Genomic DNA, 26,753 nt, shown 5'->3' with positions numbered 1-26,753 from the left:
TTCTGATGAAAAAAAACTGATAAAATCATGTTTAAAGTTTTCTTTGCATTTTTTGGTGTGATGTCATTCAAATGTTTTTACAGTTAAAGGATAGTCTAATTTAAGAATATAATTTTAACAAAGAAATGTGTATACTTACTTAAAATACGAATTAGACCTTAAAGACATTTTAGCACACATTTACTACAATATGCATTATTTTTATTTTATTTTTTTACTTTTTATTTCTCACACACAATTCGACAGAGGGTTGGGTCACACACCATACAGCAACACGTACAAAAAATATATGCAATTGACATTCCAATATATAACAGAAGAAACAACAACAAAAAATGATAATAAAAGGAATAAAATAAAAGGAGGGGTGTTTAGACATCAAGTAAAAATTGTGTGGTAGGCTTCCATCTTTTCTCAAATTGATATAGTTTCAGTTGATTTGCTCTAATTTGTCTCTCCATTGTTTTATGTCGGGAGATTGTGGTTTCAGCAAGGAAATTGATCGTTTTCTTTGCTACCAGAAGCATAACCCTTATGGCAAAGTTCCTAATACATAGGTCACTGGGTCCAACCACAACGCCCAACCAATAATTCATTTTATTTCTGTCTGAATACTTTGCCAGAAATGTAAAAAAGAACTTTATTCTGTTTACTAAAATCCGAACTATTGAACTTTAATCGCTGTTTTATTTACTTTTCCTTATTACGTGGATTATGAAACTCCGGATAATTGTTTACAAATGTCATATCATTCAAAATGGTAAAAAAGATTGTTTCTTGATTTTCCTCGTTTTATTTTATCAGTTATCGGCCTGTGGCTAAAAATAGAAAGTTGCTACCTGCAACTCATTTTGGCAGAGCGGGTCACATATGTGTTGTATAACAATTAGTTATTGATTTTCAAAGGCTATCACATTTTTGACACACCCTCTACATTGAGGTTTTTGCAAAGGTTTTATGCAACATTTACGCTAAATTGAATTATCAGTTGTTAAAAGTGACATAGACCAGTATTAAAATAAATAAGAAGATATTAACTCTGGCAGTATGAATGGCTTGAGAGACATCTGCTTCCTTAAAATTAAAGCTAGATTTACGAGTTGGCAAACGGAGAATTGAGGTGAATAAGCAGTTTATAAAATTGTGCTTAATTTGTGAGTAATAGTTGGAAACCAAACTAAAGTATTTGTATGTATGTATTTTTTCCAAATGTGCTTTTCATCACTGTTTGCATCATTTATGCAACTTTTTCTTTGTTTTATTATTTTTGTGCAAGTCTTAGATTTCATTGCATATTGCGCTTGCAGTTTCTCTTCTGTATAATAAATCAGTGGTCTGCAACCACTAGGCCACGGGCCAGTACTAGGCCTTGGGTTATTTGGTACCGAGCCGCACAAAAAGAAAAAATAATTGCCCTATTTTCTGCTTATACAATATTTATTTTTGTAAATTGCGCTCACTTTTTATCCAAAATAATAACTCAAAGTTGGGTCAATTGGTTTGGAATAGTGTTTCTTCACCTTTTGGGGGCCATGACACACTGTTTTAATTAAAGATAACCCTAGGATTCATAAAGTAGTTTAGATAGATTTGGATAAAGATATGAAAGTATTCTGTTTTCCCCAGATTTATAACTGTTGTAAAATTATAACCTAACTTAACAAAACTTATTCTTCTATTTTAAAAACAAAATTAAAAAAATATATCTAATTCGGTGTGCTTGATAGATTTAAATTTAAAAAAAATAATAAAAATAGTACTTATATCCATTTTTCAGGTGATGTGTGATATTGTTTCAAACTGATGCCTGGACCAATACTTCTGATTTTAAGTATTCGTCGGTACCACTACAGCATACATACTTTACTGATAGCCTTTCTAGGTAAAATTTCCATCCTTCTGCAAATAATGACTGATATTTTTAAAGGGACACTGTAATATTTGACCACTAGTTGTCCCTGTATTGTGTAGAAAAACCAAAAAACACACTGCAACATAGCACAAAGAAAATTGTAAACTAAGGAGACTCAAAGTGACCATACTGCTCTATTTCTCATTTTTTCCGTTAGCAGCAAGAAAACGCACAATCATGTCAGCTTCATTGTGAGCTACATGTTAAATAAAATAAATACAAATTTCTTGCAATTTTTTAATGCACTTTTATGATAGTTTGTCTTTTTGCTTATTATTCATTTTTTTACCACTAGAAGTCGCTAAATAATACACATCGTCCATTTAAAGAAATACCTTCTAATTTATAATGTTTCTTTAATATCATTTTTTTGGGACAATTTAACATTCCTTCAATTTTCTTAATTGATAAATGACCACTATAAGATCGCAAATAGAGTTACTTTAAAGGATGAGATCCTTTTATTTTTTGTGGCCCTCAGAAGAAGAAATAAATTGGGGAACAAGGCTCTGGGTGAAGGAAACCCCTAAACCGAGGGTCTTAAACTTGTGGCCTGGAGCCCAATTGTGGCCCCTGGGATAATGGTTAAATGCCCCAGCTTTATTTTCAAAGTTCAATGTATGTGCAGCCTACGTAAATTATGGATTCATTTATTACTGATTTCTTTTTTATGTTAATTCTCAATGTTTTTTTTAGTTTTTATAATTTGTGTAGGGTGGGTGGGTGTTTGATCCTTTAACCACGGGGGTTGTAGGGGCACCATTTCCCATGGTGTGTCCTGGACAAGTACAGCCTGGTGGCGCCCATCCCTATCCAGGTCAACATATGTTTCCACCCTGTCTCGAACTGGGGACACAATTAAAAAAAATTTTTTTTTAAATTACAATGTTTCAATTTATAGTTTTATTTTGTTGTGATTTTAATATCAATTTTAAAATTCAGCACGAAAATAAAAAACAAATTCTGTGCCCAAAAAGTTATGGTTTATTTAATCCTTTTCCAAAGATAAAGATGATTGTTTTTCGACCAGTGTGCCGGGGCACACTTTTGTGCCGTGAGATCTTGTCCTGTGTGTCACAGGGAATCGCCCATTTTTATTTATGCATAAAAAAAATTAAAACACATGACACTGTGCAGTGTCTTTGTTTCTTCCAGTGATCAGACGAGTAACTGTAGCATTCATCCATACCAGTAGGTGCCAGCAAATTACTATTAGTATTTTATTTTTATATACTAATTATCTGCTCATGAAGTAGTAGAGGGAATAATATTAAATAAATATTTTGGGAAAGTTTTTTTAATCTAGTTTTAATTATTATTTTCTTATTTCACAAAATGAAAAACGTTAGAACATAGTAAAAAAATGTTTGTTCCACTGGCAGGTTTTGCTCATTTTAAGTATTAGTTTGTGTAAAAACGACAAAAAAATATGGTAACATTTGAAAGACAGGTTTTCTAGTCAAATTAAAAAAGTTTAAGCAGAATTATTAGCCAAAGTGAATAACCTTTATCAATGCAGCCCGGGAGCCAGTTATGGCTCGTGATCAAATTCCCACTGGCCCGCAGCCTGTGTCATAAGATTAATGTGTGGCCCACCTGTAATGTTGACAGCAGTATAAAATACATTTGTACAATGTGTCCGTAATTAAAAATACAGCGGGAGCAAAGCTGAGTTTTCTTGTGATGTATTTGGCTTTATGCAAAAATTTTAGCCCTCCCCATTTCCAACATGGTGACTGTAACTAAGAAAAGGAAAGTTGACTGTGAGGGCCGCTGCTTTCCAGGTCGAAATTGGAGTATCTTTTTTACTGAAATCCAAAACAACTGTGTCTTCCAAAATTGCCAAGAGACTATGGCTGTTTTTGGAAAATATTATATCAAGAGGCACTGCCAGATAAAACAGGCTGATTACAAAATGCTAACTGGAATCAAACGCTGTGAAAAGGTGAAGACAGTGGAAGCTGTTTTAACGGCACAGCAGCGCTTTTACACGACACCCAGCGGGTCAAATGAAAATGCTACAAAGGCCAGCTACGAGGACGCGACGCTGTTCACCAAGCACTGTAAACCTTTTATTGAGGGTGAATTTATTAAAGACTGTTCAAAGAATGCCAGGCTGAATAGTCGGGCCTCACACATTTTGAGCTTACCAAATCTGGCCTGCATAATGACAAGTTAGGGCACACCGGGCGTAGGCCTCATGCTATCGGTGACAATATCTTTTAAATAATCACATAATTTTGGTGGGGAAAAAACAATTACTGCTCCCCTCTAGCCATGACAAAACAATACCCTTGATCAGTATTACTGACTCAACCACAGTGACCGTAAATGATAACTAAAACTTTGTTCTGTATATTTAGGCAACATGATAATTTCCATCCATCCATTATCTGCACCACTTTTCCTCAGTAGGGTCGCGGGGGTGATGGAGCCCATCCCAGCTGTCTTCAGGCAGTGGGCAGGAGACACCCTGAACTGGTTTCCAGCCAGTCGCAGGGCACAGAGACAGACAACTCAGTTGCTCATTCACACATAGGGACAATTTGGACCGGCCAATTAACCTGACATGCATGAAACCCACACGAGCATGGGGAGAACATGCCAACCCGCACAGGAAGGCCGGTAGGCTCGATTTGATCCCATGAGCTTAGAACTGTGCCGCAGACGTGCTAAGCACTCAGCCTCCACGCTGCCACATGATAATTTAAGGTTTACAAAACAACAACAGAAAACTGGCACCGGAAATTAATGTTTAAACAATTTGTGTCTCGAAACTGTGCCTTGGCTTAAAAAAGGTTGCAAAACACTGATATAGGTATCTACGTCCACACATTAATAAGCCCATTACTTCCTGCAGACATGAGCATTTCTCCCATGTGGTCAAATGTGACACTCTGCACGCTGTCCCTTTGCGCCGATAGACTGCTGACTTTGCAGCAATCCAATTCCACCAGTCTGACCAAACTGTCGCTGCTCGCAACTGCCAGCATCTTACCCGCAGGACTAAACACCACGTGGTTGGCGCTCAGGGGCCCCGCGTCTATAGTGCGTATAACCGAGTTGGGCTTCCTGGCGTCCCACAGGTTGACGATGCCGTGGGTATCGCACGAAGCGATGACTTCCTCAGCGGGGCTAAAGGTAGCATGGTTGCAGGGATGCTGGTGCCCGATAAAAGATGCTGTGCACACTCCGAGCCTTACATCCCACAGGGCCAGACTTTTATCTGCTGAAGAAGTTAGGAGCGTGTTGGAGAAGAACTGGAAGCAAACACTGTTGACAGGGCCGGTGTGGCGGCGCATGGTCAGCCGGCAGCGCTGGCTGTTCAGGTCCCAAAGTTTGGCGGTTTTATCGGAGGAACAGGACACAAGGAATTGGCCGCATGAGTGGAAGGAGCAGGCCCAGGTGGGTTGGCTGTGGCCGGTGAATGACAATATGCAACGTCCACAAAATAAATCCCACAGTCTCACCTGCAGGAACAGCCAAGGAAAAATAGTTATATATATATAAACACACAGTGGCCCTTCTACATACTAACTACACCAGTATAATGATCGACCAATGTTGGTTTTTCAGGGCCGATACCGATAATGATAATTAGTATTAAGAGAAGGTCGATAGAAAATATTTGGAGCCGATATTCATTTGCTGTAAAATCTTAAAATTTGGTGTAAGAAATTCTTGATAATGTAAAAAGATACAAAAAATGTTTGTTATAAATTTGAATAAAACTATAAAAGCTCTCTGAAACCTTTTACAGTAAAAAAAAAAAATTCAACACAATTATCATGGCTACTCTTTCACTTAAACCAAAAACTAACAATGCAGTAAAGAAAATTAAGCTTAGTAGCAATTCATATAAAAGGTTCATAAAAACTTAAATAGCTCCCTGAAACGTTTTACAATAGCCTAAATGAATAAAATACAATACAAACAACGTGACTTAAATTAACTTGAAACAAAATGTGCAACAGAATTTCAACACAGCTCACAAAATCAAAAGTGTGGGCACTACTGTCTTATAGCTGGATTGACTAACTAATGCTATGGTAACAGCTCATCACTTCCACTTTACCGTGCTTTTTATGCTCTCTCTCGCTCAATCACAAACACACACCCATGATTTACCAACTAATGTTATGATAAGAGCTCATTTATTAGTCTCCACCTGAACGTGCTTCCCTAACACTAGTTAACTGCACTTTAAATCGCAAACACTGTTTTCTATCAAAGATACAGGCATGTTTGGACAAGTTAGCGGAGTTGCCGCTCAGTCCTGCTTCAGTGGCTTGGCTTATCCAGTCAGAAGGCACGGGGTGGGTAATGAAGATAAAGGAGGAGGACAGGGGGGAGTAGGAGCAAGAGAGAGAGAGTCTCAGCTGCATGAGACTTAATAATCGGCTTGTAAAATGGAAAAAAAAAACAATACTGATATCTGATGAATTCCCAAATATCGGTGCCGGTAATTGGCCCACTGGATAATTGGTCGATCTCTACTCCATTTATTAGAAATTTGAGATATGAGTTGTTTTGAGAAAAAATATTGCCCGCCATACAAGCAAAAATCCAAGGTACAATAATTTCAAGATGCTACCACTATAGGGCCGAGTGCTCAAGACCCTTTAAACTAGAGATCACCAACATTTTTGAGGTTGAGAGCTACTTTTTGTTACTGATTGGCACAAATGGTTACCAGTTTGATATCCATTTCTAAAAGACAACTTTCTACTACTGGCTACTACTTTGTTCTTGAACTCCGTGGGAATGTTTCTTATGATTATTTTGTTTGTTTTTGTAGTAGATAAAATTCCCATATGCAACTCTTGGAAATCCTAACACAATATATGTACTTTTAATAACATTAAATTAGCAAAGATAGCCTTAAATTAATATTTGTATATTGTCGTATTTGTATGAGTTTTCCAGTTATATGTTTGTTTTTTTATCATTAATGCTCCTTATGATTATGCATGTATTCAATTGAAGTTATTTCCTTATTCATTTCTATTTTTATACATTTGATGTCTACATGTCTACTGTTGGGAGGGAGTTCTTGTGTCTTATCAAAACATCTGCAGGATTCAGTCGGACAAAGGACTGGTTTAAGGCTGGGTTGTGGGGAATTTTCCACTGACTTGTTTTGTTTTTGTCTTAGGCCGCCTTGTTTTGTCCCTTTTTTCTATAAACACTCGTCAGCCATTTTGAAAGCGCACTTGCAAAACCATCACAGCCTTGTTCACAAGCCTAGAATCTTCTATTTCATTTGATTTTTTATCTGTCGTTATAAAATTCTCAACGGAACTGTTCAACAACAGCGCTGCAGGACAAAGACTAGGAACCTTCCCGTGTTGGCCTGCGAAGGGCTCTCTCCCGGGGGAGCCTTACGAATCCTACTCGATTCACTCAGACTTGCTCTCTTTTTCTTTCTTGGTCCTCTCTCCTTCTTTGTCTCTCATTTTCTCTCTTCCCCCTTTACACTCTTGTCTCTCATTTTCTCTATCCCTCTTTCCTACTCTCACCCCACCTCTCTCACTCTTTTCCCCCTTTTTGCGTTTTACTCTGTCTCTCTCTCTTTCTATCTGTCCCTCTCTTTTTCTCTCTTCTACTCTCCTCTCTCTGTTCTTCTTAGGGCGGGCGACATCGAGAGCAACACTGGCCCCCAGTCCAAATGCCAGTGGTGCTTTCGAACCGTTCGCTGCGACCACACACCAATCACCTGTACTATCTGCCCACGGGGCTTCCATAAATCATGCACCGGCCTGTCCGAACGTACTAAGGACTTCAGAGGCTTCGTATGCTTGGTTTGCTTGGGTCACACCCCGTCAGGCCTGGCGGCACAGGACAGTCGCAGCCCCCTCTCCTTAGGAGAACTACGGAGCCTCCCACAAGCGAGTCTAGCGCTATCAAGGATTAACTTAGGCGCCTTGAGTGACTCAACAACAACAACAGCGCTTGTTTTACCCATTGCATTGCACAAACCAAACAAACAAATTCTGAATCCCAAAAGCCAAGAAGAGAACCGCAGGTTCGAGAGAGTTCTTCATTCGGACCACGGTGTTTTCGAATGCTCTGCCCCCTGAGATTTGTTCTGCTACATCAGGGAAACTGTTTAAATCTAGGCTTAAAACACACTTCTATTGTATAGCTTATGAATGACCTATATTTCATGTGTATTAATTGTTATTACAACATCCATTGCAGCCTTGTCATCCTGGAAGTGGGATTACCTCATGTGCGGCCCCTTCATTTTCCTCATGTTGAGGTTTTTGAGTTTTTCCTTGCCCTCTTGTGGGTTTTAGATCAGGGGATGGTGTGATAATAGTCCGTGGTTTGCAATAATCTGTGGTCTGTGCAGCCCTTTGCGACTCCTTGTGATTAAGTGCGATACAAATAAACATGACTTGACTTGACTTAAACGAAACTGCGTAGAAGGGAGAGGGTCTCCTTCACACCCACCTTCAGACCGATTGAGACAAATACTTTTGAAGTCAGCAATACCACATACTGATACAATTCGTACATTGAGTAATAAATTTTCTTCCCTCTACTGATATTTCAAAAGAAATACCTTCCCATTCCAAGAGAAACCTTAAAAACGCTGATCTATTGATCGGTGGTGGTGTCAGTGTTATGAAGTGCATGCACGCAGTTTTCTTTGAATTCCAGGAGGAAAATGGTGAAAGTAAGAAAATTACTGTTTTAAGTACAGTCCAAATACCAACCCAAACCGCAAAAAAAATTAAAAAATAAGTTTATGCGAGCGCATCTAAGAAAAGTCATGCACTTGCACTCGCAAAACAAGTAGCTTGACAGAGGCTGCAATGATTATTCAAGCCAGAAGATGGCATCTTCAAGTAGAATATTTTTAAATTCCGGACACCACCTTTAAGCAAAGCAAGTACCGTATTTTCCGCACTATAAGGCGCACCTAAAAGCCTTTATTTTTTTCAAAATCCGACCATGCGCCTTATAATACAGTTTGCCGTATATATGGATCAATATTAAGTCGCGAAGTCTTGCAACTAAAGCAAGCAGCCGCCGACTAGATTTTCCCCCGTAGGCGAAGTAGTCCGAGGTGTATGCTGGGATTTATATACCGGCGTTTCATTTCCTAACCAATGTGTCAATTATCATTTGAATCAGTCACTATTGGCTAAAGTTATTCGGAGGTAAAGGGGGCGGATCCTTTTTATTATTTACAGGATCGCATAGGCTAAAGGGGGGAAACAAAGCCTGCAATTGGCCGAAAAAGATGAATGTGAATCACAGGTTGGGTTGCACTACGGCATATAGAAAACAATTTTTACTATTCTGTATTTGTAAATATTTTACTCTCTGGATTTACTACACTTACAGTTGTAAGAAGACCATGGTTACGTATCATTAATGAACGTGAAGGCTGCAAGAGAACTTAGGTGAGCTATGCGGCTTTATATTTTCCCCGTATCTTGTTTCAGAACGATCTTGATGTTTCTGTGATGAGTCTATTTTTAAACTAAATTCAATTCAAAGTGTTTATTGTCATATGCACAGTAAAGAACCCCGTTTCCCTGCACAATAAAATTCTTACTTTGCTGTCCACACATTTGCTAGCAAAAAATAAAATGGAAACTAAGAAATGTTTGTTTGGTGACATCGTACGGACACCGCATCCGCACGTGTCTACGACACGTATTTGCTTCTTTGCAAGCTTTCGGAATTTTAAGGGGGTAATAAGTTTGCCTGAACTATCTGACTGTTTTGTTGACGTTCCCATTGTAGCGCCTTATAATCCGGTGCGCCTTATGTATGGAAAATATAGGACCAAAAACAATTTTTTGGGTGTGCGCCCTATAACCCGGTGCGGCTTATAGTGCGGAAAATACGATAAACATGAACTGACTGTGGTGTCTCCACTGGTTGTTGCCAGTTTAGTCCCTTCTGGGTGAAAACTGCAGCTTGACAGCCAATCGGAGTGGCCATCACCAGTCAGAACCATCTGACCCACCTGGAGACACAAAACAGACAATGAAAGTTAACCGAATGCATTTGGTTTAGTTATGACTTTGTCAGTAGGAGGACTGTTTGATACCACAATTTTCAGTGTGGAATAATCTTTAATAGTCATAAATACCAGATACGAATACCGTTAGTACATAAACATTTTGTTTTTATACATGCAGTGTCTGGTGAAAGAATTTGGCCCCGTCAAACTTTTAAAACGTTCGCATCATATAGTCTTCAAACTTATGGATAGAATAATGTTTGTTTTCTTTAGATCTAACAAGATTTTGGAAACAATCGTGAAAAGAAATGGAGTTTATTGGAAATTTTATATATATATATATATATATATATACGAATAAGAAAAACTGAAAAGTGGGGGGTTAAAATATAATGAAGATCATTTACTTTCAGAGCAGCAAAATCACTAAAAATTTTAAATTAAGATCTCCTAAATGACCAATAATAAAAATAATCAACCCTTACGCATTCAAATCTGTATAAATAAATCTGCTCTGTGACAGTCTCAGTTTTTTTTTTTTATTAAATTTTTTTCAACATACATGTACAAAAAAAAAAAAAAAAAAGAAAGGGGGTTAAAAAAACAAAAGCAAAACAACATTTGGGTGTTGGAGAATTTCTTCCATGCTCAAGTAATTCTTCAAAAGTCGAGTCTTCATTTTTCGTAAGCAGTGTCCTTATTTTTCCTATAGTCCATTCATTTTCCAATTTGTCCCTTAATTGAGTTTCCTGTATTCTTATTCATAATGTGGTCTTTTCCGTTACAAATAATAACTCCACAGTGCACACCCACTGCTCTACAGTGGGGGGGATCTTGTTTGTACCATTATCTTGTTATTACTTTTTTGTTAGCTGTTAGAATAATTTTTACCAGTTACTTATCTTTTTGGAGTAATATTTATTCTGTTAGATTGCCCAATTAAAGCACCTTGAATGGTTTGGGTATCCTGTATCCTTTAATTTTCTTTATAACAAACCCTAATTTTCCCAGTAGTTTTATATTCTTGCGCAAAGTCAAAATATATGCATGTGGTCAATGTTTACCTCTACAAATGTTCTTGTTTTTGAACTTCTGAAAAGCCACTCTGGTTACATTCATAGACAATATAGGATATATATATATATATATATATATATATATATATATTGTAGTGTGTACAAAATATGATGTCTACTGCTACACAAAATCATCGCTGAATATTTTTTATTTACTGTATCTTGTACAAAGAGTTATAATTTACACACTTAATGGTTGTGTGATGTTCTTATGTTCATCTTCAAACTGTGAATAAAATTAATATGGTCTAAACATTTCAACTGATGAATAATTCTCCTGCGTTGTTATTGTTGAACACATGGGACTACCACTACAGTAATTTCTTGTTGGTTATCACAGTGGCCAAAGTTTGTGGGAGGTAGAAAGTTGACAGGCCCCACAAAATGATGTCTTTACCTTCTCTTTACTGGCAGCCAGTGCCCACAGCTTCCAAGTGCAGTCGTCGCTAGCACTCGCCAGGAGTTTTTTCCCTGGATGAAGGCAAATGCAGCTGATGGGAAGAGTGTGAGCTTTAATGGAATAAAATAGACTGAATGAGTTTTTCTTTTCTGTGATATTTCCCTGAATGCGATTGACTTTCACAGCCCTACTGAAGACAGGAAACTCTGTATCATTTGGGTGTCTAGCAGGGCTTTGCGATTGTACTTTGCTCTTTTTTGAGGACCCCTTCATTTGTGTTTTGTTCTGCAAAAGACTTGCATTTAGATTATTCTGAATACGTTCACTTTCCAAAGTGAGAAGCATCTTCTGCCTCATGGCTTCCTCATATTTGTCATCCAGCTGCCTCAGCGCTGGCTCATATGCCGCTAAGCGTTTCTTCAGTCTTTTGATGTCCTCCATCAGATGGCTTTTCTCACCGATAAGTCGCTGGCAATGAAGCCGGTGCAAATCTCGGTCCCTCTGCAGTTTTACAAGGCTGTCCCCTGCAGACAGTACTTCCTCTTTGAACTGGTTAGTCTCACTGTAGACCTTTTCCAGTTCAGCGCAAAGAAGCTGCTTGTGTGTGAGGGCATCTGGAAGAATCAGAGTGCCCGTTGCTGGAGGAGCCATCATCAAGGGTTCTATCAGAAGTTTCTGTGCTGAGCTGTACCACTCTGCCTCAAAAGAGTCGAGAGTCTGTTTCATACCTAGTCTATGTAGAGCGTTCCTGACAAAGTCGTCCACTGCCTCTGGGATGTTGTTGATATGTTCTTCTTTGGGCGAGCCATTATCAGTCGCTGCAGTGGAGGATGTAATCACTTCCAGAAAGTTTACCTCTGCGTTACTCGTATTGCCCTTGTCAGGAGAAAGCTCATTCGACCCTTCCATTTCCTTTTCTTTGGCCTTTCCTGACATGTTCTCTCTTTTGGCGTCTTCTTGTTTATTGGTTGCTATAGTAACTACTCGCTCTAAATGTTGCAGGGAGTCTGGTATATGCTTCGAATGAGTAGTGTAACTTTGCTACAATAGCATTTTTTTAAATTATGGAAAAAAGTGAATAATAAGCTGTTTTTATTCGTACCAATAATAAAGTAAATAAACACAGGTGTGTTTTACGGCAGACGTCGCTATTTGATGATGTAACCAAAACCGCGTCACCTCACGATAGAAATATCTGCGTGTGAATTAAAAATTTACTTATTTTTTAATTTACTAATGAAAAAAAACGTATTTTATTCAGTTTATCTAAGTTTATTTTGTCCAGACAATGTTACTGTTAAGTATAATATCGTACACAAAAGCTTGTTATTAATGTTCAATAAGACATATAAACTGAGACCTCTGCGGGCAAACATAACAAACAAATGGCGTCGCTTCCGTTGCATTTATTGAACGAATTTACATGTAAATATATAGTATGTTTGTTAATAATTTGCAAACAACCAGTTTTTCAGTTTTTTAAAATCCTTACATACGTAGGTTATTGCCTGTGTAATCATGTTACGCCAGATGTGACGTCAAATGACAGGTATTCATTTTAACTTGCCTTTTTTCTTTTTATTGGCATAATACAAACAAAATAGGCATGAAACAGTCAAACTGCATAATGTTTAAAATGTTCAAGGGAACAATACATGCTAAAGAATTACATAGACAATAAAACAAAAGAAAACCATTTTTGAACATGTTTAACTCCACGCAAGTTGGAGATCGATAAAAGGACATTGTGAAATTATTTAGCGCATCCAAGAGGTTAGAAAAAGCTTAATTCATAATTAAAAATAAATAAGAATAATAAAAAAAAAAAACAATATTGATTTGAATAATAGGCAAAAAAATCACTATCATATCCATGTGTATTTTTTTAAAATAGCAATGGGTTAAAAATTGTAGATAGATAGATAGATAGATAGATAGATAGATAGATAGATAGATAGATAGATAGATAGATAGATAGATAGATAGATAGATAGATAGATAGATAGATAGATGGATGGATGGATGGATCGATGGATGGATGGATGGATAGATAGATAGATAGATAGATAGATAGATAGATAGATAGATAGATAGATAGATAGATAGATAGATAGATAGATAGATAGATAGATAGATAGATAGATAGATAGATAGATAGATAGATAGATAGATAGATAGATAGATAGATAGATAGATAGATAGATAGATAGATAGATAGATAGATAGATAGATAGATACTTTATTCATCCCCGCAGGGAAATTCACATTTCCAGCAGCATCCCTGAGCTGAGAACAATACAATAATAAAGCAAAAAGAATACAATATACAAATACCAAATGTGACGTGCAAATGCCCACTGTAGTGTGTTATATAGAATATCTAAATAGTGCTACACATGTATTTTACATAAAATTATTCTTAACTTAAACCAGGAATGTCAAACACAACGATTGCATGTTTTAGCAGCCAGCAGCTGCAAGTAGACTGTGGGAATGCAATGAAAGAGATGAGGAAAAGATGTGATGATTTTTAATGATCATTACAAATAAGATCTATTTGGTTTTATGTTAAAGACAATATTAAGCTGTATTTTCTCACATTTACCATTTACCTTTTGTAGGACCAGCCTGGCGGCAGTGGCTCAGGAGGTGGAGCGCTCGTCTTGATCGATCTCAGTTCGAATGCCGGCTCCTCCGTGTTACATGTCGAAGTGTCCTTGGGTAAGACACTGAACCCCTAATGCCCCCTATATGTGAAGAACATTTTTAAAGCGCTTTGGGAAGTCTTCATTGACTTGAAAAGCGCTATATAAATGCAGATCAATTCATTTCATTGCCTGTTCACTGCTAAAGCTCCTATTTTGTATTCATTTTGTGTTTATTTCAAAGTAGTATAACAATTGAGACAAACATGTTTTTATTCATAGCTCCCCTTGTATTTGTTTAGTCTGGTGAGTTGGTAAGAACGTACAGCTTCCTTTTTTCAACTTTTAAAATAAACTGTTTGTTAAAGCCCAAATGTGTAATATTTGACCGCTGAATGGCACTGTTGTCTAATGCAAACGACTACCAGTGCCACAGAAGGGTACAAGAGGCCAGACATACATGGCGGCGATCTAAGTAGTATTTCTGCCATGTAAAACACAAACAAATTTCTTGACCTATGATTTATTTATATCAAAATTACCATTGGTATGATAGTTCATGTATTTTGCATAATATTCAAATCAATGCTGTTGTTCTTGTTGTTGTTTTACTGAATGAAAGTTTTTGTGTACCACATGGGGGTACAGTACTAAATATTACACACTGACCCTTGATCATCTTCAAAACCACACATGAAAATGCTTTTTTTCCATTGTTTGTGAATAAATGTGTTGTGCTCATAAGAGATCCCTTTTAGCGCTTCATTATAATTCATAGGGTAGGCTACAAATGGAGGCTGAATGATAAACCGTAGTGCTAAAAAAAAAAAGCTAAAGTTTTTGGTTTGAACAAATTTATTGACACTAATAACAGCAAACAAACAATGTGAAGTTTTAACAACCCTTCTCGACAATCTTAAAAGCAATCAAGCATATTCACAATTTCGTTATGTAACATCTTTGATAGTGTCAATTAGAGGTAAGATCGGGCCCAAAAAAAGCACCCGAACCCGACGCAGGCCCGGGGGGTATTAAACCCGACCCGGACCCGGCCCGACTAATTAACTGGATTTGCTGGCCCGGCCCGAGGGGGCCCGAAATTACATATTTTATTTATAAGGAGGGGTGATTTATGATAACAAATTAAACTCTGCCTTTTGTTACAACATCTAGGCCTAAGTTAAATAAAACTGTATAAACATTTACATCTTTTATATTTCTGTGTCTGCACTGCAATCTGTCATTGACGGTTTTTTTTTTGAGGTAGCGAAAACATTTAAAGGCGTCCGTCATTTTGACGACTTGATCATTGGGCCATAATCCACAGCAGCAGTAGTAGTACGCCTTTAAGATTTTAGCGCAGCAGTTTCATTGAGAGGGGATGTTGACGTGTTGTGCCGACTCCTATGCAAATCCCCCCCCCCCCCTGATCGTATTCTATATAAAACGCTTATTAAAACAATAAAGCGAGCTAATTATAATCATTGGGAGATCCTAGTCTATATAACGCGTTTATTTAAACAATAAAGCGCGATCGTATTCTACAGATTGCGTTTTTTAACGCGGATGAAAATCTCACCAACGTCAATGTACGCTTCCGACAAAAGCGATCGTATTCTATATAATACGCTTTAAAACAAAATAAAGCGAGCTAATAATTATAATCATTGGGAGATCGCGTTTATTTAAACAATAAAGCGCGATCGTATTTTACAAAATGCGTTTTTTTAACGCGGATGGAAAAGTCACCAACGTCACTGTACGCTATGATTTCCGCAACCACAACTAATTGTACACAAATAATATTTATTTGATTTACTATAATATCCGTATGTAATGTCTTTTTTATTGTGAATGAAACCCTGGTTGCATTGGATCCCGCGGTGTAAACAAATTGTTGTTTTTTTTCATTTAAAATCGGAGGGGGGGAGGAATTTCCATAGGAGTCGGAAAAATAGCGATTACAGCTCCTTCTCCGTTTTATCCAAATTATTTATTTTATAACAAGTATTCCTTGGTCTAGTATCCATACATAGTTTAAGTATATATTTTTAATGAACATTTAACACATTATTAATTAATTAAAAAAAAAAAAAAAAAAAAAAAAAAAAAAAAAAAGCAGGACCGAACCCGACCCGACCCGACCGTATGACTGACATTTCAGGGCCCGACCCGGCCCGAAATTGCCTCGGGTTCGGGTTCGGGTTCGGGCTCGGGCCATAAATCTTACCTCTAGTGTCAATAGATCCGTCCAGTTTGAACAAATTCATTGACACCAATAACATCAAACAAACAATGTGAGATTTGAACAACCCTTCTCGACAATCTTAACAGCAATCAAGCATATTCACAATTTCGTTATATAACATCTTTGTCAGTTTCAATAGATCCGTCCAAGCCAAAATCGATTGTTTTTTTGCTCTGAACAAATCCACCGACACCAACAGCAGCAAACAAACACGACAATCTCAACATCAAACAAGCATATTCACAATTTTTTTATATCTGACAATATGACGTTTTAACATTTTTTCCTGACATTTTCAACATGAATGTTGACCAACGTGTAAAGGGCAATACTATTGTGCAAGGGCATAGCTCTGCCATCCCACCCTCCCAAACAGCATCCTCCAGTCCTTTGTGTGGTTCCTCTCCCTTCTTACTTCTACTTTCCACAACTAGGCCCTTGCTGCCGGGACCCCCACAGTGTAGCTCCGGTCCCCCCCTCCGGGTGGGCGCAGACGATTCTTCTCTATGGCTGCGTCCTAGGCCCTCCGCTCGCAGATTGTATGGTATCTGCAGCCATTTGGAGCACAGCCACGGGGGGGATCTGCCTGCACCTCCATACCAGCAGGTTTCTGGAGGTCCAGATGGCGTCCTTGATGGCGTTTAGAGTGAGCCAGTCCCTGGCAAAGTCGTTCTGTGACCTCCTCGACCGACTCAACCAGTAAAGCACGTACTGTGCGTCAGGGACCTCCCCTGCTGGCAAGTCCGGGAATTTTCCTAGTTGGTCGGCGATTGTCCACAGGTCCTCGGCAGCGCTGCACTCACAAAAAAGGTGCCTCACCGACTCAGCCAGGTCGAGGGCACTTCGAAGTCGCTGACATTCCTCGGTGGTGCGTTACGGCTCTGACTGGGAGAACCTCATGAGCCACCATCCATGACAAGTCTCGTAGTCTGTTTGGGAGGGCAGGATGATTCACGTTGCTCCAAACCGTTGTAGGTTCGCCAAACACAAGCCCCCGCACAGGACTTACTGTTGCTTGCTTTTGCACAATAGCAATGAGGGCCCTGTGGTTTTGTAAAGTGTGACTTTCTTGTGTTTCCAGATCAAATTTCTTTAAAAAGTCCCTAATAAAGAGATGTGCTGTTGGCAAGTTAAAGGAAACTTGGAATCAAATGATTGTTTGGTACAAGCTTTAGCTTCCGCAAGTACGAGCCCATCCAGAACCGGGTCATCGCTTGACCCCTCGGGTTATTGGGTGGGCCCATAGCGTTTCGGAAGTGGAGGGAGACATATTTGCTTCCCAGGAAAAGCTGGAGGTGAGGCACTCCTTTCCCCCCCTTTTCCTTTTTCTTTTTCATTGTATCTCTTTTTATCCTTTCCCACTTTGAGCCCCAGATAAAGTGAAATATGGCTCGGTCCAGTTGTAGCAGCACATTTCTTTTGGGCATAAAAATTAAACAGATTGATAAAATCAGTGGGAGGATGATCGCTTTGATGATTAGGACCTTCCCCTCTATTGTCAGTTTTCTTAGTGTCCAAAAAACAAGTGTTTGTTCAACTTTCCTTGTCACAAAAGCTAAATATTTGGCGTTGACATTTTTTTTACTGACCCAGCCCGACTGTAAAGATAAAGTTTTGATACGACCCCCAAGCAAAACTGAGTATGACATGCCTTCCTATGAGGGAGTTGAGATGATTGATCGTCATTTTGCTGCTACGGGTACCCCTAAAAAACAAAAACCTTGCAAAAGGCTGGGCAATAACACGAGAAGAATACTGAGCAGTTTGGTCACCTTGAGTCACCATAGTTTGTATTCTTACTTTTGCAGTGCTCGTTTTCAGTTGCACTACACGATAAAGCGGAATGTAGTGGCCAAATAGTATAAAAATGTCCAATTAAGTATATTATACATCGTTTGTACATTGGGATTTAAAAAAAAAAAATAGAGAGTCAACCCCCAAAAAATAAAGCACAGAGATGAAGAATTGGCCACGAATAAAATATGGAATCTGTCCTTTAATGTATTGCTGTAAAAATGAATTTTTAATTTGTTTAACACTAGAGGGCGAGCTCAACTCAAACACGAGCTTGTCAGACCGTACAAATAAGTCACATGATTGTCTGGAGACACAAAACAGGAAGCGTTTAGCCTTTTGGTGCGACATATGTATTGAGTCTCAATTCTCGAAGTATGCAAAAATTGAAATAGGTATGTAACATTTTCTTTACCAGCAGTTCACTTTTGGTCACTGGATTATTGTGCATTTTCATTTGTGCCCACAGCGATTTGAATTGTGCTTCTTTCCAAAGGAACGACCGAAGAATTTTTTGAAATCGTGAAAGACTTGTTTGTCCTGCAAGGTACGTTGATGGTTTGTAAATTTAATTTATTTTTTCATATTGTTATTATAATGGTAGGATTGTTCGAAATTTACACTCCGATCGGCGTATAGTTTGATGCAACTAAATGTCACTTTGAGCATCGTGGCTCAACAACATTCACAGCAACACGAGCTGGGGTGATCTTTTAGTTGATGTCGGAATCGTATTAATTACCAAATATATGCCGGACAAATCATGGACACATTTCTTTTACAATTATATACTTATTTTTCAGCTTTTATTACAGAATGGGTTGGGCGGATCCCTTAACCATTGGGGCACCATTTCCCCTGGTGTGTCTTAGGCAAGAGGGACCTTTCGCGTGTTGGCGAATGTGCCGATCACTGTACCTCAGAAGTTAAATTGGCAATGGTACGATGAAAATGGTGAAAGTAAGAAATAGACTGTTTCGAATGCAGTCCCAATGCCAACCCAAACCCCCCAAAAATATTTAAAAGGAGTTCATTCGAGCAAGACTAAAAATTTACATACTTGCACACAAATGAGCTGCAATGATGATTTTGGGGCAATTTAAGGTTCAGAGCTTTGGGGGTTCTAACACACACATTGTCTGGCCTGTTAATAAAATATATATTTTCATTTAAATAAGTAATAAAATGATAAATACATAATCTACCTCTGTGTTCTCTAATACAAGCTGTTATCTTACAAAAAAAGAACTCAGAATCTCAAAATTCATCAACTCATCAGTATTTTTTTAAAGTAAAAGGTTTATAGATAATCCATCAAAATGTGGTGCTAATGGGGAGAAAATACATAGATCTCAGAATATATCTGAAAGTTTATTCTGTAAGTGATGTTTTTAAGAAAGCGGTGCTAGGAAACAAATAGACTGAACCATTTAAAGGCAGTGGGATATTACTGACGCTGCATGTTTCACATTTTTTGTTTTGTTTTCCTTTTTTATTCTATGTGTCTTATCACATTTTAGCCTATCCTGTCCTTTATTAAGGAATGAAGGCTTTTAAAACTGTTATATTTTTGTGGGTGCTAGGTCACACCCATGATTTCAGCCAGATGGTGTCAGCAAGTAGAATATGTTTGAGGTTACATACACCACCTTTTAATGTTAAAGCATTATCTAGCTATGTTTTACAGATGATTCTTGTGCACTGAACAAATTGTAGTATTCATTTTCAAAATGCAGGTTTATCGTTCGGTACACATTAAGAAGGGAAGATTTAAATATAATTCTTTGGAGGCATCAGTTGTGGAGTTATTTTGTTGTTGTTTTTGCTCATAAGTTATGTATACACTGTACTTTATTTTTATGTTGTGATTGCAAGTATCTAAATAAGTATTTTATACACGGTGTGGAGTATTGGTACTTAGTTGCTTAAAACTTTCTACAAAAATATGCATTAACTGGAGACCAGTGCTTCTTAGATGCGCACGTGTAATACATTGTAAAGCGCTTTGGGAGTTTTTCAGTGACTTGAAAATCACGATCACAAATGCAGACCATCCACCATTTTTATTGCACTTCAGAAAAGTTCTGAATCAAATCAAGTCACAATCTTGCACATGATTTTGCAGATTTTTTTTATTTTACAAAAGACCAAACATTTAAAGTTACAATATGGTAAAAAGGTTGTTTCACTGGCAGAAGAATTTTGCCCGTTCTAAAAATAGACCAAGTTATGAAATATCATTGTCTAAAATGTTATAAAATTGTGTTGCAATTTTTTAAAATCACATTTTCAGTGATGTACATTAAAAACAAAGTATAAAAAAATCAATAAAAACCTAAAAAAAGAATCAAATTAGCAGAGTTCGATCATCTGAGAACTTTGACGTAACACGGGGCAGAGATAAGCGCGCATGACAATAGCAGCCTCGATATCTACATTCAAATTGGATTTCTACATTCTTAAACATGGCGGAAAAAGGAAGAAACCTAAGCATTTTTGTCGTGAATGGGAGGAAGATTTTTTTTTAATAATGTGAAAGAAAACTCTCATTTGCGCAGCGACTTTGGCTGGAACAAAGAGGAGCGCCGCTTCAGCACTTGCCACTATGTTACCATAATTACCCGCCCTGCAGCACTACACGAACAGATAAGGCCCGCTAAATAAAGGCAACTTTGGGCAAACGGCAGTCTTTTTGTTACAAGTCCCGTAAAAAAAAACAACTCAAAAAGCAACCGAAGCCTCGTTAAACCACACAAGGCTACAATTATGATTATTGCCAACACTTTACTTCAAGATTTTTCAGAAATGGCAGCGATATCCTCGCCACTTTCTCCGATGTCCGTCTGCGGGCGAGCACAGTCAATTTATACTGCAGATTACAGAAAACTGGTGAAGAGCTTGCAATGCCAACCTTCTCACTAACAAATGTCATTGGTGGCAACAGTTTAGTACCATGGGCAAAATGAAGGTAAAATATTGAAAAACTGTTCAAAATGTGTTACTAAGTTTAAAAGATATGTTTTGTTTTAATATTTAGACATTTAGTGATTAGTAGAGATTCAAGTCAAGTCAAATTTATTTATATAGCCCTTAATCACAAAAAAATGTATCAAAGGACTGCACAGGATTACACAATTACCTGATCTTAAACCAGATGTGATATTTTATTTTTATTTAGTTTAAAAATACCTTATTTCTGTTCCTACATAATCATTTCTACAAAAATAGTGCAGAGTTCATGAAACTGATGACGGCGTCTTGAAAAATTTAACGTGATTTCCTGCAAAATGCCGTGAATGTTGTCCTTTTTTGGGGGAGGGGAGCATTTGTAAACAAAACAATTGGAAAGGGTAAATAAACAAAATATTAAAAATCAGTTCTCATGTAAAATGTCAGTAAGAATGCAAATTTAATTAATTCATTGCGTTAAAATTCTTCTTTTAGAAGGGCGTTATCAAGGTTGAATGGGAGGAAGATTTTTTTTTCATGGTAATATGAAAGAAAACTGTTATTCTGTGCCCTTAAAGTTGCTCTCGGGCTCAAAGAGGTTGGAGACCCCTGATCTAGAGGGTAGGTGGGGATTTTAAATACAATTTTTAAAAGATAATCTAAATCAAAATCCTTCAAAAGTAATTAATAAGGTTATTTCCAAAACAAAATAAACTTAATGTAATCTTTGCTCTACAGTGAATGCTGCTACTTGTACTTCTCAGGATGTAACACATATTTATTTCATATCGTTACCGTAATTATTTTTACATTTTTATATTTTCATTCATTTTTATCCTAGAACTTGAAAGGAAAGGCCCGCCAACTATATTGTACTTCTGTCTAATGACAATAAAGGCTATTCATACATACATACATACATTCATTCATACATACATACTAATAGGGCGACATTTTAAAACAGTTGGGGGGAAGGAATGAAAACCCAAGAGAAACATGACTGGGTAAATGTTTTTTGTTTGTTTGTTTGTTTGTTTTTGAAAGCCCACTCAAAATGGGTTATTTAAAAAAATGCGAACAAATTTTGGTTATTTTTAAGGCAAAAAAAACATAAGATCCGTCAAAATCGTGTTTTGTTGAAAAAAAAAAGCGTATTTTTTTTTTTTTTATACCCCCAAAATATTGTTTTTGTTTTTCTCATAAAATCCTTAATCTGTTCCATGCTTGGGCGGGTATTTCGCAATGGGGTGATTCATTTCTTTATTTTTTAATTAGAAGTACTTATTTTTATACTACTACTGCTAACCTATTATTTTAAACTGTGGTATTTTGTTGTAAATTTTCCTGCATCATCAGGGTGTCACTTTTTAATTTTGTTTTTCATTTGACATGTTACAATAAATTCTACCCTATTCTAAACCAACCGAGATGGCTGGGGCAAATTGTAACAAGTAGGAGATCGGTTTATTTTTGACCTAATTGGGGGTATTAAAAGAAGACATTTATTAAATGGTTAACTAACCACACCTAAATATACCCTTTTGGAGTATTTATTTCTCAGAGGGTTCATCACATTTAAAAAGTTTGAAAAACACTGCTGCTGTAGTTGTACTGTCAAAATAATGTTTATAAATGATCACATTATTTAAATTTGAGTGTGGTGACAGGTTCAAAACGATGTCTAGATGAAATAAGACTATTATAATCAAGCTCATTTATTAAAGAAAAGCAAGCACATTGAAACAAGGCAAAATTGCGTTCTTGGATTGCGATAAAATAATCCCACAGACTGAAACGTGAGCCTCCCTCTGATACTGTTTCATAGATTTTTGATTGGAGGATAGAACAAAACAAGGGCATGTACCATATTTTCCGCACTATAAGGCGCACCTAAAAGTCTTATTTTTTTTCAAAAGCTGACCATGCGCCTTATAACACAGTGCGCCTTATATATGGCTCAATATTAAATTCGCAAGGTCTCGCAACTACGAGAAACAGCCGCCGACTCCATTTTTCGCGCTGTGCATACTGGGAAATATTAAACGATTGGTAGTTGCCGGGGCTCGTGTTGTATTTGTTTACTAAGTGGCAAAATGGCTACCCCATTAAACTGCTTAATTCATATTCAACAAATACAGTATTTGTCTGAATCCAGGGTTATGACTGGTGAAGATGTAAAGCACAATTTACCTTAAACAAACACAGAATTATTCAGAATGTCACGTTTGAGAGAGAGAGAGAGCGAGAGAGAGAGAGAGAGAGAGAGCGAGATTCTCTTTCATACGTGCATTTGTATAAGAAAATGGCTCCTGTTAAGAGACACGCGTACAACGCCGAGTTTAAACTCAAAGCGATCAGTCACGCAGCACAACACGGCAATAGAGCGGCAGCGAGAGAGTTAAACTTAAATGAATCGATGGTACGGAAGTGGAGAAAGGATGAAGATAAGCTCCGCCAAGTAAGGAAAACTCAACAAAGTTTCCGTGGCAATAAAGCAAGATGGCCAGAGTTAGAGGAGACACTTGAACAGTGGGTTGTTCAACAAAGAGCGGCAAGCAGAAGTGTCAGTACGATAACTATACGTATGAAGGCAACAGCGCTGGCACAAAAACACCGGACGTGTTGGATGGCCCATTCACTGAGATATGGTCAATTCGAACACAGCAGAAGAAGAATTCGAGGGATTCGTCGATGAGGAGCTTATAGAGTGATCTTTGTTTTTCTTTTGTGTGTTTACGTTTTACATTTTACAGTTATTATGTTATTGCTTTGCACTCGTTGTTTTTGCACATTACGAGTGTCACTTTATTGCGATTGCACTAACGTTTCATTTAAAATAACAGTATCAGACGTTTTTTTCTTTGCGTGTTGACTAAATGGACAAAAAATAAAATGTTATGTCGATGTTGTTCAAAGATGTTAAAGATGTGTCACGAAAATGCTTTACCTCAGAGAAAATAATAAAACGGCTGTTTATTTATTGTGGGAGTGAATGGAGTTGTGGAAAGCTTGTTTGTTAATAAAGTTTGACCTTTTTGAATGCTTTGTTGACATTCCCTTGAGCGTGGCAACATCTAGAGGTTGCATAAAGTAACTACATTCTCTACTGTAGTCAAGTCGTCACATTTATTTACCGTAAATAGCCCTTAATCCCAAAAATGTCTCGAAGGACTGCACAGGATTACAATTACAAAATTGCACAATTACCTGATCTTAAACCAGCATGCACTTATAGCGCCTTATAATGGGGTGCGTCTTATGTATGGCATAAGTTTTAAAATATATCATTCATTGAAGGTGCGCCTTATAACATGGTGCGCCATATAGTGCGGAAAATACGGTAAGCGTATTCTGATTGGTTTAGGCAGGACTCACATATTCAAATGCAGCGTATAATGTTGGTCGCTAGATGGCGTGAGAGCATAATAAATGATACATCACATCAGTTTATTGTTAGCACATAGATAGGAGTCTTGGGAAAATTACCAGTGACCTCAACATACTTTCTCAGCTATTGTCTTCTACCCTTCTTATTATACAAACTTCGAAATACAACTGCGACCAGTTTTAACAAAGGGCTCTTGAATACGATTTGAGTTCCTTTCTTTGCCTGTTGAAGTTTATTGTTCCTTTTTGCAAATCCACAGCCCTTTGTCTTTTCCTACAAAAACTGTGATCAACAATTGTCTATGTCCTTTTGACTGTGAGAACTGTCTCCTGTACTGTTTAATCTTTATTTTGAAACTTTGTAATAAATGTCCTCAACTGTGTTGCATCTCTCCAGCTCTATTTTTCAAAGTCCAAATACTCTGATCCAGTAAAAAAACACGCGTCGAGACATCAGAATGTCCTTTTGATATCATTAGCTACACGCTAGTGTCGGTTAACCACCATTTTGGCAAGGTCTTTGAGATGATCAGAACATGTGTCAGAATTGTAGCTATTTTCCACATGTTGTAGTTCCAAGTCGTCCGTTTCATGGGTAATGGATCTGGCGTTGGTGACTGGCCACATTCGGCAGTGGTGGCTTAAGAGTTGTTAGCCTAGCTTCCAACAGCCGGCTATAATTCCCGGATAAAAGTCCAGGCAGCTGTCGCTGTTGATCAGCTTTTTTTGCGCTTTTATCACTTTCCTCAGTCTGATTTCATTATTGAATTTATTTTCAATGCAACAAGCCACTAAAGCTACGGATTGTGGCATTTGTTTTGGTAGCCATTTGTGCAAAGGCTTACAGCAGCCTATCAAAGTCGTGAACACACATCTTGCGTACTTTGCCCCGCCTTTATTGTTTGGTGCCATTAAAACCTGCATCTGATTGGCCAGCTCCGTTAAACCACTAATGTGACAATTCTTGTTGGCCAAACACTCCATCACTCAAATGACAAACTGGAACAATTAATCCTTGAAAGAAACTCAGTGTTTTGCGGTTACACTATCGCACTACGTCACATCGCAATTTCAATTAGATTTCGATTAATTATGCAGCCCTAGTTGGTACTGTTTTTTTTTGTACTGTGCCCAAATAAACGTCATTCTTTCAGTTAACTGAAATAAAAAGTATGTCGCTCACACACACACACAGCGACTACTAAACTAACGCTAGCACATCAAGTGAGCACCCAGAGGCTAATGTTACGTTTACTCACTTAATCAATTATACTTTGCCAGAAAATTGTGCAAAGCTCCGCCCCCTCCTACCACTCAGCCATTAAAATTGCACTGGGTGCCTTGCTTGCATTTCTTGGTGTTTTTAGTATGTTTTGTGGGTTTTAATCTTGAAGTGTATCAACAGTAAACCTAATTTGCATGACTAGTTTTGTCTCCAAACCAGATGTAATCATGGAAAGAGTCATATCTGGCTCCCGAGCCATAGGTCCCTGACCCCTGCACTACACTATAGTGACATCTATGGCAGGGGTAAGCAACCTTTTCGGTGTGGAGTGCCACTTTTGAATGTCCTTGTAAATCAGTGTGCCACACCAAGATAAATCACTCGCACAACAATTTTTATTATCTCCAACAAAGCTGTCATTTTACACCAGTCCGAATGTACAACATGGATATACATTGAAATTGTATAACTGACCAATTTATCTTCCACTATTTTTGTTCATCAACAAACTAAAAAATGACTGTGAGCAACATGTGGAAAGGCCTGTAGACATCCAGGACTTCAACTATTCTTCATCAACAATGATCTACAGTCAAAATCAAGTGATATGGACAGGAACCATACCATTCATCGAAAAAAATCTTTTTTTAGAACTTATCAAAACTTGAAACACACACACACGCCTTTAATATATTCGCCAGCAGTAAATGGTTTTCTGTGCTTTGCCATGCAGTGAGCAATGTGGATGCTTGCTTCAGTGGTGGTGTTTGTTGCAGTGACAAATGTTTTTTAGGGTCTGTGTTTGTTTGCCGTACCTGGACACAACGCGTTTATTATTTATTTGTCTCCGCCTTTCCAGACTCGTCTTTCCAGACTCGTCCTTGAAGTCATGTTCATGTTTTGTCTCATAATGATGCTTAACACTTGACGTGCAAGGTACAACGTCCTCGAGGCATAATGCACAAACAGCACGGTCATTTTTTGCACAAAGCCTCAGTCATCTGTCCACGCTGGCTGAAAAGAACGAGATTATTTCGCTGGAGGAGTTGTTGTGATTCATTCATTAATCGCGCACCGGTGTTTCTGTGGGTGGGTTAAAACACAGATCTCTCCTCCTATGCGAGGCGCGGCGA

At 37.8% G+C, this 26,753-nt stretch overlaps 2 protein-coding genes across 3 annotated transcripts in view; one reads left to right on the top strand and one right to left on the bottom strand.

Moving 5' to 3' along the window:
- Positions 1-3,581: 3,581 nt before the first annotated feature.
- On the bottom strand, positions 3,582-12,761 carry spag16 (sperm associated antigen 16). Its single transcript, XM_088355738.1, has 3 exons — positions 11,370-12,761; positions 9,795-9,899; positions 3,582-5,382 (listed from the first exon to the last, which is right to left on the bottom strand). Exons 1-3 carry the CDS (start codon positions 12,306-12,308, stop codon positions 4,735-4,737), a joined length of 1,692 nt encoding a protein of 563 aa, XP_088211864.1. The 5' UTR covers positions 12,309-12,761; the 3' UTR covers positions 3,582-4,734.
- Positions 12,762-18,353: 5,592 nt separating this feature from the next.
- The window catches only part of wdr91 (WD repeat domain 91), a 28,994-nt gene continuing 20,594 nt past the window's right edge, over positions 18,354-26,753 (top strand). The window contains exons 1-2 of one of the 2 annotated variants that reach the window (XM_088319654.1): positions 18,354-18,454; positions 18,529-18,606. The gene's annotated coding sequence lies outside the window, so the exon portion shown is untranslated. The remainder of the gene's footprint in view (positions 18,455-18,528; positions 18,607-26,753) is intronic. The other variant, XM_088319655.1, reaches the window with a different exon arrangement.

This window comes from Urocampus carinirostris, chromosome 16, assembly GCF_059441175.1.
Source record: "Urocampus carinirostris isolate Australia breed hairy pipefish chromosome 16, RoL_Ucar_1.0, whole genome shotgun sequence".
Classification (NCBI taxonomy): Eukaryota; Metazoa; Chordata; class Actinopteri; order Syngnathiformes; family Syngnathidae; genus Urocampus; species Urocampus carinirostris.
This window is presented reverse-complemented; position numbering and strand designations above follow the sequence as displayed.